The sequence below is a fragment of the Cyprinus carpio genome, chromosome A6 (assembly GCF_018340385.1).
Source record: "Cyprinus carpio isolate SPL01 chromosome A6, ASM1834038v1, whole genome shotgun sequence".
NCBI classification, from domain to species: Eukaryota; Metazoa; Chordata; class Actinopteri; order Cypriniformes; family Cyprinidae; genus Cyprinus; species Cyprinus carpio.
In genome coordinates this window covers 28,220,837-28,233,208 of record NC_056577.1, presented here as the reverse complement: position 1 = coordinate 28,233,208, position 12,372 = coordinate 28,220,837, and the positions used below count along the sequence as shown (strand labels likewise).

Here is a 12,372-nt window from a genome sequence, read left to right as displayed (position 1 = left end):
TGAGGCATTTCTGCTGTTTTTTTTTTTTAGGTTGCCAGATTTTCATCTGCCACCATATCTCTCCCCCTTTCTTCCAGCATTACCTAGTCCCTCTCGCTCTCTCTCTCTCTCTCTCTCTCTCTCTCTCTCTCTCTCTCTCTCTCTCTCTCTCTCTCTCTCTCTCTCATGACTAACTAATGAGTCCTGGCATTGCGGTTGTCCCTGTGGTGTTATTGGGCTGATCTGTGCTCTCTTAAGGGTGTGTTGAGAGGTTGACTCTCTAAAGCAGCAGGAGGCCCACACTTCTCTTAAACACCAGGGCTAAAGAGGTTGGTTTACTGGGTAACACCTTGGCCTGACCTCCCGAGCCTCTGGGAGTTACTCTGTGATTAGTTCTGTGCTAGCCTGGAGCCGAAGAACCGGCGTCAGGTGGAAAGCCACTCTCTCCCCACCACACGGTGAATGATTGGGATACTCGTGCTGTAATCAATCACCCTTTCTACCTCCGACATACCGCACGTACACATCCACCGGGAGAAGGATGGGGCCTCCTAAACTTGTTGCTATCTTTGTTGCTGTGCCTGAAAAGCTGCATGATTTTATTTAGAGTCGGCCTTTGACTCGATAACAGGAGATTAATTGTCGCTGTTGCTTCGCTTTGTCCCCAATGGGTCTTTGTGGCTTTCGGCGAACAGAGAAAGGATATACTGTACGTGTACGTGCTCAAACATGATTTCCTCTTTTCGCTCCTGGTCTGCTACTGTTTGCCACTCGGCCCCTGTGGACGGGATCTCATTATTGCGATGTGTATTCACATCTTCACCACCTTTTGCCCAGGGTTCTCCTTCTCTTTCACTTTGCTGCTTTCCCCTTACAATGAGATTTGTGACACCTTCTCCTCTGGCATCCCTGTTGGTCTGAAACTGGGCTTCACTGACCTAACGCTGCCCTCCCATCAAGACAAGAGACTTCAGAAAGAAAAATCGCAAAAGTTATTACTTTTAAATCTCTGCGGTCTGTCCTAGACAGAAGCAATGAGACTAAATAGAGATCAAATAAAGATTCAAATGAAGAACAAATCTCAACAATTAGGGCTGCATGATTGATCAAAATCCAAAATTGATATGGCTTAATGCAATATCATATTGCAAAGGCTGTGATTTGATTAAATAAATACATATGCTGTGAAGAGAGGCTTTAATGGCTTCCTGTGGGTTTCCACCAAAATTAAAGCTTAATGGCTTAATGATTGAAAATAATGAAATGAAGACAGCCATAAATATTAGTATTGTAATTTTAAAGTTGTACTGTAAACTAAAATTATCATCTTTACATTTAATATTTCTATTTAGTAGTAGTAATGATAGTAATAATAGTTTATTAGTTGTCATTTTATGATAATATTGATATTGTTCATATTGTGCAGCTATACAAACAAGCACAGAAAACCTGAAGCTTTTTAAATGTTTAAATCAGATTTTAAATTGCAATGACAAATTTGATCAGAAAAACGTTATTAGAAACATTAACGCCCTTAGAAACAATGTAACTAACTGCTCACATTTGTCAATGCACTAAAGTCTCAAAAGTCATTTCAAATATTTCTTATTCAATTTTTCCAAAACCAAATTATCCTATGTTATCCACTTTCTTTTAATAGTTTTATATTTTCGTTATATGTCTCTTTTTATTTCTCCTAAAGAAATCTGAAAGAAAAAACATAGTCGAGAAGTCTCCAGAGCTTAAAAAGAGCAACATTTGGAATATTCAACAGATTCTTTCTGCATCTCCAACACTCGAAATCATCTTTTTGTTTGTTTTCATTCAAGGTAAAGCCGGTTGGAACATCATTTATTCACAAGGTCAAGTGGGTCGTTTTGAAAATGAGCAGCACAAGGCCACCGTCGACCCCAGGAGGTTAAACCCCTAGTACAACAAAAAGCAAATATTGTGTATGAATGTGTATGAAAAATGGACTTCAGAAACTGGAGGTCAAGCTCATTCTAGGCTAAACACAGCAGTCGAGTGGGCAAAATCTCAGTTGATAGTCTTTTTCTTCTAATGCTTCCCATTAAAGTTAATGTGTATATGTTTGCAGGCAACTCACCAATATGGCTGCGATGTGTTGAGGCCAGACTCAGCTGACCCCAGAGAGACAGCAGACAGATGCCCAACAGCAGCAATCTCCTGCCCACACGCTGCAGTTCCCGCTCCCGCATCCTACAATCACACACACACACACAAAATACCTGTTTATACTTAAGCAAAATTAACATATGATTTAATGACAAATGGGAAATAACACTCAGTAAACAGCTAATTTATCTGAATACACTATCAAACACATGGAAATAAGTACTATGGTTTTGTAATCCTATCAAATGGTAATACTACTGGAGCTAGTTGTTACACAGGCTATATTCAGACTCCAGGCAGATTTTTTTCTCAGATCAGATCTTTTCAGTCAGACTGTCTGTACTATTAATGTGCAAGTGACCAAATCAGATTTGTGTGTCCATAACCAACTTATCTGCATGGGCTGCTTTGGTTACGATACAGGTGTACCCACATTTTTGATGAGGCTTTTAAAACAGATGCAGGAAAAATAGAAATGCATCATCTCCAAATAAGCACCTGTCGAGTCACAGTGCAGAATCTGTGATGGAGGAGACTGTTATATTGTGATGTTTCGGCTTTGGCTGTATGAATACTTCTGGCATTTCTGTCACCAGTTTTGATGTTAGTGTTGCATTAAGAGTGCTGCAAAAGATGATTTGAAATCTGATTTGAGCAGCCAGAGCATCTAGACTGAGACACATTTAAATCCACTGATTTAAATCCAAATGTAGTATGAATCAGATTTGAAAAAATCAGATTTCATGTTTTTTTTTTTTTTTGCTGTCCAGACTTTGAAAAACCCATCTGGATGATATCTGGATATGCAAAAAAATAAATTAAAAAATTGACATTTGCTAATAGTCTGAACAATACTGACCATAGCATATTCAGGCAACAGTATAATAAGAGGTAGGTTTTTCATGCAGTTTTATATTGGGGAAGGTTGTCAGATACTTTTTTAAATTATATAATTCCTAATTGGTTTGATATTTCTGAATGTTAAATATACATTTTCATTGTTTCATTAATTGTTTTACTGTCCATTTTGATTTCTTGTTCATTTTAATGTAGCACCATGGTACTTTTCTGAAGGGAATCATTCTCATTTTACCGCATTTGTCAAACAAAACATTTTACAATTTCCCCTAATTGGCTCAAACACCCAAAAAATAGTCCATTTACCATGTAAATGTCAGACCAAACATCCCATTATATTCTGAAATACAGTCAGTATAGTCAGTCAAACAAATGACTCCATACACAACATGATCCATAAATCCTCAAAATGCGAGATCGTTTAGAACGTGGCAAACACGATTCCAAACAGCCATTAATTTCCTCAAATATCTGCCATCCCTCAAATGTGTTAGCGAGTGACACAGTCTCGCTCTTTGGCGGTGGTCCGCTCTTGTCTAGAAAACACAGTAATCTTGATATACTATCAGAGGCTGCAGGCCAGAAATTCCCTCTCTGTCTTTGAGGGGTCCGCAGAGACTAGAACACACAAAAGCAATCATCGTGCTGCCATGCCAAGCTTGTGTTCTACTTGTGGAGGGAGGACAACAGCAGTATCACAGCCATCTTTTCATGTATTTTGCCAGCATCCCTTCTCAAATTACAGCAAAGGCGGGCTTCATATGAGGGGCTGCGAGCCTGCGTGTTTGGCAGAGACTGTGAGGCTTTCATGCATATGTTCAGTATTCAGTCAGACTCTGGAGGTTTCTTTGTCCTTCATTACTCTACACTAAAAGAACATTGGTCTGGTTTTGTAGCTGCAGTAGAGCATGTGAATAACCCAATTTGAGGATTTGATTACAGCAGGCGTTTTATGAATCAGTACTATTGGATTTAAGGAAATCTGTGTTGCATTTTGCAAGCCAAAAAAATAGAACTTTAAACATGTTAATAAACACTTCATCAATATAAAATATACATATATAGTAGAATTAGATTTCTACAGAGGTGCTTACACATGAAGAACTGACTTCCACAATATAGGGTGTTTTAGACATTTGTGGACCGTTGTCATGGCTTTACTATACGGTTGCTAGCATGTCCTGAGAGGTTGTTAGGGCATTGCTATGCGGTTGCCAGGGTGTTGCTATGCAGCTGGTAAAGCTAGAGTATTTTTCAATTGTTACTTTGCAGTTGTTCTTTGCATGTTTAAAACTACAAGTGACTCTTAACTCCTATGATAAAAAATAAAAGTGAAGAACACAAAAAAATTAAATCTGTGCTTTTATAAACCTGATTAGAAGATGCAAGTCTTTGCATACATTCTCAGAGCTTCATAAGCATCATTATTCAACCCAGAGTCTTTTCTTTCTCTTTTTCTCTCATGCTTTCTTCCTCCCACCCATAAGAACAATTAGCCTCTTTGCCCGCAATAACCGCACAAAGCCGATGGGGTTCACAAGCTTATGAGGTCACTGACAAGTCACTGGAGTTGAAGTATTGAAAACACACACACTGTAAATAGCTGACATCGCCCTGCATGCACCCAAAGGCCATGTATGTATTGATTGAAAAGAGACATGGGTAAATAGGAGCCAAAGAGGTCAGAATGTTTTTTTCAACAAACCCAAGTGTGCAACAGCCCTTTCCTGATTGGACATATTTTGGTTTAAGGGCAGAACAAACCTTCAATTACATTTTAATGTGTTAAGAAACAATCAATATAGTCTTTGACAAAACTTCATGTCGTTCAATCAAATCCTCTGCTGAAAAACACACAATCTAATTATGGGTATGATAGAGGCAGCCAATAAGTTTGTTATTAATTTGGTGATTATGTTCAAATAAAATACTATGCAGTATATATGCTGTACAGTGCCAAATATAAAAAAAACACTATGTGAATCTGAATGTATACAATATACAAAAATTATTTATCTAAAGAAATTAAGCAATTAAAACTTTTATTCAGCAAGGACACATTAAATTGATCAAAAGTGAAAGTAAAGACAATACAAAATGTTACAAAAGATTTATATTTCACACAATGCTGTTGCATATCATACATATATATATACAAATATATTCAAATAGAAAACGGTTATTTTAAATTATAATAATATTATACTACACATATTAAAATACTGCAGAAATAAGCATAGTATTCCAAATGATCCAAATCCCATCTTTCTTTTGTGAACCCACAATTCTCTGCTACCTCTAAGGCAGCATGACTCACTTTTAAAGCATATAAACACATAAACCAGAGGGAGGAAAGAACCAACAAGTTATTAAGCGGCTTCTCCCCTGACTCATCATCTCGTTCCAATATGTGTAAAACACTATACACCTAAGGGACACCAACAACTACAGCTGACTGACAGCATTAAAGACACCAATGAAGGCATTTTATGAAAAATTCTGAGAAGAACAAGCATTAAGACTAGAAGTGCAATTGCCAAACCACTCGAACGTAATAAAACGAGTGAAGGGAAAAAAAAAACTCCTCCACCTGTTTTCCCCAAGAACAGCGAATCACTTTCAAACGAGCAATCCAGCCCACCACCACGGCTTGCTAATTAGTCCCTTTGGAAAGCCCCTCGTGCAGATGGCAAGATGTCTGACATATTTATTTTGGTCCTTCTCGTCAAACCTATCCTTTCTCTAGTTCTTAAACTCACCCTCTTCGTCTGAACGGAGGCGGTAAATGCATTTAATCCTGCAGATGTAGAGTCATACAAGTTCTCCAGACTCGCTTGACCTTGCTGCGTGGATGTAAGTGCGTTCATATGAAAGAAGTGGAGAGAAAACTAAATTACAGAGCCGCCCAGGTAGGCGCATTTCCCCACAGGGCTTGAAGGAACCGGGCACGCGAGGCTCACGTCTGCCAGTTTGCCAACCGCAGGAGTGCAATTTAAGATCTAGACATCTGCTGGGTGAAGTGGAGAATCAAAGATGGAGAAGGTCTGAAAGGAAAGAGAGAGGGATAGAAGTGTACAGAGGAAGAAAGAGGGCCTCAGGTGTAGTTATTAGTCCACAGCACTATTGATGGGCCTTGACAAGAAAGAGCCAGGAGGGGAAAACAGATGTTTGGGCACTAGGCACTTTCCACAAATATGATTCAAAATGGGTCTGAAGTACTGTATTAGTTTCCTTTTTTTCTACAAATATTTACCCTCAAAACATGCTAAATATTACATTACATTTATTTTCTATGAGGTTTTAAATTTGTACGACCCTATTAGCTTCCTGGTAAATTTAAATGTCTAAATACAATTTTACATTTTTATTTACAAATATACATGAAATCAACATAAAACTAAAGGGACAGTCCACCCAAAATGGTTTTGGTTTCCTTTGACTTCCAATTTATTTATTTATTTATTTATTGTCCATGCAATGGAAGTCAATAAGAACCAAATCTGTTTAGGGACCAATATTCTTCATATATCTCCTTTTATGTTCAATAAAGGAAAGTAAATCATATGGGTTTAAAACACCATGAGGGAGAGTAATGCCTTTAAATAGACTATACAGTATATACCAGAATGGATAACAGGCTTGCAAATTTAGCGGAAATTAAGCTTGCACTTCATAGGAGTTAGTCTATTTGGGACCAAATGCTCCATTTTCTTCAAAGGATTTCAACAACAAATAGCTTTTAAATACTAGATCTTTTGTTTCATGATGCTCTAAACAAAGAACAAGTAAATGAATGTGGACACACACAAATCAATTCATCCAAAGAACATTGTCAGACAGTATTGTTATCCTTGACTCAACAATGCAATTCATTTTTAAATCAGAAACACTTTCAAAAATGTGTTTGCCTTGAAGTTAATAGGACAACATATGGTGGGCAGAATGCTTTTTCTGACAGTCAAATATGTAAAACAAGCCTTTTGGTTCAATCACTGTGAAAACGTCTAATACTAGCCAATTTGGAACCTTCAAGCCTCAGCGTTTGGCAGTTGGTGAAAATCAATCGCAGTTTGTGAAGATTTTTATAAATGGATTCTACTGCATTTGAGTTCAAACCGATGTGCAAAACAATGGTTTTCAGTCACCAGTGTTTTAAAAAGAATTAAGCAATTATAGTGGTGCAATCTATTTATATTAAATGTTCATAGCATATTTAGCCAAACATCTAATCTAGAAACCTATAGCTGACCCGACCTCTGTTTATCACATGAAATGCAAGAGATGCAGGAACTAAGAGTGTTCTCCTCAAAAACAGTCCTATTTTGCACTCTGGTTCTGACTCAAAGGATGATATCTGATGCTATATGGTTTACCAACAGCCAGGTATGACTTTGAGTGACTGGAACAATTTGTTGTTAGAATGTGGGGGGGGGGGGTTTGGGGTGAGAAAAAGAAGAGAGAATGCAATATAGATACAAGAAAAAGAATTCTGCATGATTACACACCTGTATGAATGTGAGAGCTGAACATCATTTTCCCTGCAGCTTTAAGACAGGCTTTTCAAGAAGCGGTTGTTAAAATATAGGGAAAGCTAGTCGAAGTCTTGCATATATCGTCTGTATTATTCAAACCGCACACTGATTGCATGCATTTCACTGAGCTGAAAATCCATAGGGTTTCTTTGTTTTTCTAGGTGATTTTTCCACTTTGTGGCACAGCGGAAACTCCTCACAAACACTCCTGTACTCTTCGTTTCCAGATGAATGATTCTGCAACAACATGCACTGAGCCACTGGAAATCTGTCTTTAGTCTACCTGTAAATGTCTGTTGGAACGAGCAATGGGATGATGTGCAAAGGTGATTTGGTCCTGTTGATAAACAGTGGGGAAACTAAAGACATGTTAGTATCAAGTTGCCTTCATAAAAGCCAAAATTATTCGTATGACTCATTCTGCAAGTGTCTCTCATTTTCAAAGGCAATTTCCTCATAGGACCCGCCGATGAACAGAGGTCAAAAAATTTTGATTTTGGACTAGCATACAACTCCAAAGAGAATACGAATGTAATATGGCAATTATGATGTCATATCAGAAGACATTTTTTGTTACGGGTGAAAATACAGTATGAACAAAAAGAATAAAAACACTGATTAATATTGATAGCCTTTTATTTCTTAATGCTTTATTATGTCATGTTTCTTTAGGGCATTTTTTTTTTTACAGTAATGCTGTTCTATTTATTCCATTTTATGTTAAAGGTGATGTCATTTCTACACTTTTTGTGGAATTAAAAAATGCCTGTGGCTATGTCAGACCAAGAGCAACATTTTATTATGAAAAAAAAAATCAAACTACAAATGGCCTACTTAACAGAGGTCTCTGCACATGAACATATAGGATAAGAAAAATTATTTCAACATTGATAAATGACACCCTTTAAACATGTAAATTCAGCTAGGATTCGTCATCTACTGCATTTTCTGGGCCAAAGTCTTTAGAACCCCAGCGAAGTGCATTCTGATTAACCAGAGCAATCAGTACGTGACCCAGACTGCTTTTAACTGTTTCTTTGATCTGAAAATTTGGCTCTGGCTTATTTTAAAAACCTTCCCACTTTCCCTGTTTGCAAACTACTAGTTTTTTATCCCTCATCAAAGCCCAACCGCTCCCTCCTCCACCGACTGAGATTTCACTCAAGCAGATGATTGCTAAATGCTAATGCTAAAGCACAAGGGGGAAATCTGACTCAAATTGAAAGCACATTGAAGTCCAGAAGAGCCGTAATGCGATCAAAGGCATGCTGAGTGGATCTCCAAGCTTCCCCCTGTGCTTTTCAGCTGACACTGTGTCTGCCTGAGCAGAAAATTATGCTTCTGTTTTTGTCAGTCATAAGAAAATACTCCTCCTTCTAACTGTGAGCCCATGACAGAAACCCATAAATTGGCATGAGACAGAGTTAAGAGTTGAAATAAATACCTGCTTAGAGGCTTTAAAAAAGTCTTGAAATTAAATTCTTTGCACAAGGAAAAGATTTGCAGTAGAGTGTTGTGCATGAAGTCAAAAAAAACAAACAAAAAAAATGTGTGATGAATTGCATTCTGGTTTGCATACTGTTGTTTAAAGAAAAATGCAAGGCCAAAAGGAGTTAAACATCTTGGCATCATAAAGATGCCAAGTGACTCATCCAAGTGGGCTTGAGCTCCTTTTATTTAGCAGTTTTCTCTCTGATATTCTATACAAGCATAAAATGGACATTCTTGGATTTAATTCAAAACATTTTTGTGGGTTTTTGATGGTGGTATGTGACTGGCTGCTACACCATGATCAGACTGCCACAAGCTTTCTCCCTGACACGGCTGTGTCCTGGATGGAGACTTTAGTGATGTAGTTGCTGCGGTTGTCAACTGCAGGTTGTTGCTATATATAAAGCAAAGGAAGTATCACTGTCCAGAAGTTGGTCAGTTTTTTCTTATACTCACCAAGTCTGCATTTATTTGATCAAAAATACAGTAAAAAAGTAATATTGTGAAATATTATTTCAATTTAAAATAATTTTTCTATCTGAATATATTTTAAAATATAATTTATTTCTGTGTTCCTGTATTTTCAGCATCATTACTCCAGTCTTCAGTGTCACATGATCCTTCAGAAATCATTCCAATATTCTAATTTGCTGCTCAAGAAACATTTATTATTATGTTTTATTATGCTATATATATATATATATATATATATATATATATATATATATATATATATATATATATATATATATATATATATATATATATTATATTATTATTTTTTTTTTTTTTTTTTTTTTTTTTCAAAAAATTGAAAATAATTTTTTTTTCAGGATTCATTTACAAATAAAAAGTTCAAAAGAACAGCAAGTATTTGAAATAAAAATACTATATATACTGTATATACTTACTGACCCTTAACATAAAGTATAATTTTATAATACATCTGGTAAGTGTTAATCAAATACTGGCCAAGTATTTGCATTGCAACCTGTCCTCCAACTAATACGCTCGTATAGGTCGTTTGTCCAAATCCCTGAAATACGACCCTGAAATACGATCCCTGAAATTGTCCATCAGAGCGTATACTACAATTGCGCCCCTATCGGCGTTTAGGGGCGCCCCTATTCGTGTAGCTCAGTTGGTAGATTATTGCGTTATACCTTGATATGCAATCATGCTATCATGGGTTCGGTCCTAGAGAACGGACGTGCACGTAAAATGTAAATGCTCAATAAATCATAATTTAGCATGATTTCTGTGACGGGTTAAGGCCAATTTATACTTCTGCGTCGGGTGCGCGTAGTAGGTACTGCGTAGCATACGCATTGACGTGTACCATACGCCGTACCCTTCGCCATACCCTGACGCGCACCTCCTCAAAAATGTAACTACGCGTCACGACGACGCGGACTGCAAGATCTGTGATTGGTCGGCTTGGTAGTATCACGTTTCCTCCTACGCATTTCCGGAATGATCTTCTGCACTCTGGACCGCCCGCCATTTTTAAATTCCGAAATTCAGTGAAGAGCCAACATGGAAATGGACCAAGTGACCGAGCGATTAATTGAAGAAGTGAGGAAATACAGCCATCTGTATGACTCCTCCTCTTTCAGTCGCCATTGTTCGTAGAAGCCCGCGAGGATCGAGGAACGTAAACACAGTGGAACCCGCTCGCGTCAACTAGCGTTTCGGCGGTGTAACTGCAGAGCAAAACAGACATACGCAGAAGTATAAATGCTCACGACGGCGTCGCCTATGTGCGTAGCCTACGACGTACACTACGGCGTACACTCGACGCAGAAGTATAAATTGGCCTTTAGGTTTAGGGGGTGGGGTTAGGTGTGGTCATTCGAACGAATAAGCCACCTAGTAAAATATGTACGAATTACTGTGAGATCGGTGTAAAAAGTCCACACATTGCAATTAAATAAACGTGCGTTTTGATTGGTAATGATGTTATACGTCATTTCATGATGACAGACACAACGCGATACTGTCATTATTTTTACGCACGCTAGAGGCCGCTTAACTTTAAAGAGTAAATATAGGTCGTAATAAGGTGCTTGCACAAACGACCTACATGGTCGTTTTTTGTTGGAGGATAGGCTCTTGCATTGTTAATGTTCATACATTAGCATTGCAGGGTTAATAAAGATTTGGGTTCTTTAACACCTAGAAAGCATTGTGTTCTATTTTATGCATTTGATTACAAAAATTAAGAAAAAAAAGGCAAATTAACGTTTTCAAAACCATAAATGGTGCAAAACCAACATTCAACAGGGAACATTTAGCAATAGGGACAGGGTCTAAACACTATGCATCCTTGTGCAGGGAATATTCAATGAAAAGAATACACTTTCTTACAGTTTTACCTGTGCAATAACTCAGGTTTAGTAACTGAGCATCACATGACATCATGCTGTTGTTCTCGCAAGTGTCAATCACCTCACTGTTCTCTCACTTTACACTGTCAATTAACATCAGACCACTACACTCTCCCATCACAAGCAGACCACCATGAAACGTTGGACACTGCAGATTTTGTATCGAAGAAGTGCTTGAACAGAATGATGTACTGTGATCTTCACTCTATGACTGCAAGTTTGATCGATAATTATGTTTTCTGTTGCACTTGTCATCTGTACAGACAATAACAGCAAGATTTTTTGTAAGCCAAAGATGAAATGATGCAAAAAATGACATACATTGTCTGAAACATTGTTTTCTCACCAGGTTTCAGCTGTCTACATGTCTCTATATATTCAAATTGCACCTGTGAAATGTTTAAAAAACAATACTAAATATAGCTGCAAGCAGCGATGGCGGGCTCAAGCCATCAGCGCAAACGCAAACTGTGCCCAGCGGGCACATGCATTTACAGTAACCCTCTGGCAGTCAGGTTTTAAGGGATACGGCAATTAATGGGTTAATCCGAAGCATCAAGACTTTGAGATCACATACACAGAACAGTATTCATTAAGAAAGTGAAATTAAATGATTAATAAACTATTTATTCAAACCCTTGCTATTTTCTATTCTCATAAAAGTCATGGCTGTGGAACATCTGTAATATAGTTGGCTAGCTGGATGCAAATAAAGTCATGCCTTTTATTTTTTCCCCTGTTTGCTTTTTCACATTCCTGTCACTGAAGCGTTGTGGCCAAAGACACAGAAGGTAACTGAAACAATGTGGTTTAAGTCAAGGTGATTAAGGGGTACAAGCACAGTGGTTTGTGTAGATGATGCAGTTACACAATGAACGTGTCTCTTTTCAAGTAAATTATGAGTCCTTATGTGAGTACTATTATATGCACAACATGAAAATAGATAACTAATATAGTGTCCCTTTTACACTTTTTCAGTAATGTGTGAT

General features: G+C 37.6%; 1 protein-coding gene and 1 long non-coding RNA gene across 2 annotated transcripts in view; one reads left to right on the top strand and one right to left on the bottom strand.

The window, feature by feature from the left end:
- LOC122145352 (chemokine-like protein TAFA-2) overlaps positions 1–12,372 on the bottom strand; it is an 84,853-nt gene that overhangs the window by 25,360 nt on the left and 47,121 nt on the right. Inside the window, exon 2 of the mRNA XM_042758856.1 lies at positions 2,087–2,199. Coding sequence (XP_042614790.1) covers positions 2,087–2,198 — 112 coding nt within the window. The 5' untranslated portion in view covers position 2,199. The remainder of the gene's footprint in view (positions 1–2,086; positions 2,200–12,372) is intronic.
- On the top strand, positions 7,238–8,364 carry LOC122145353. The gene is made up of 3 exons (XR_006160296.1): positions 7,238–7,356; positions 7,667–7,874; positions 7,951–8,364. It is a non-coding gene; the product is annotated as an uncharacterized LOC122145353 (long non-coding RNA).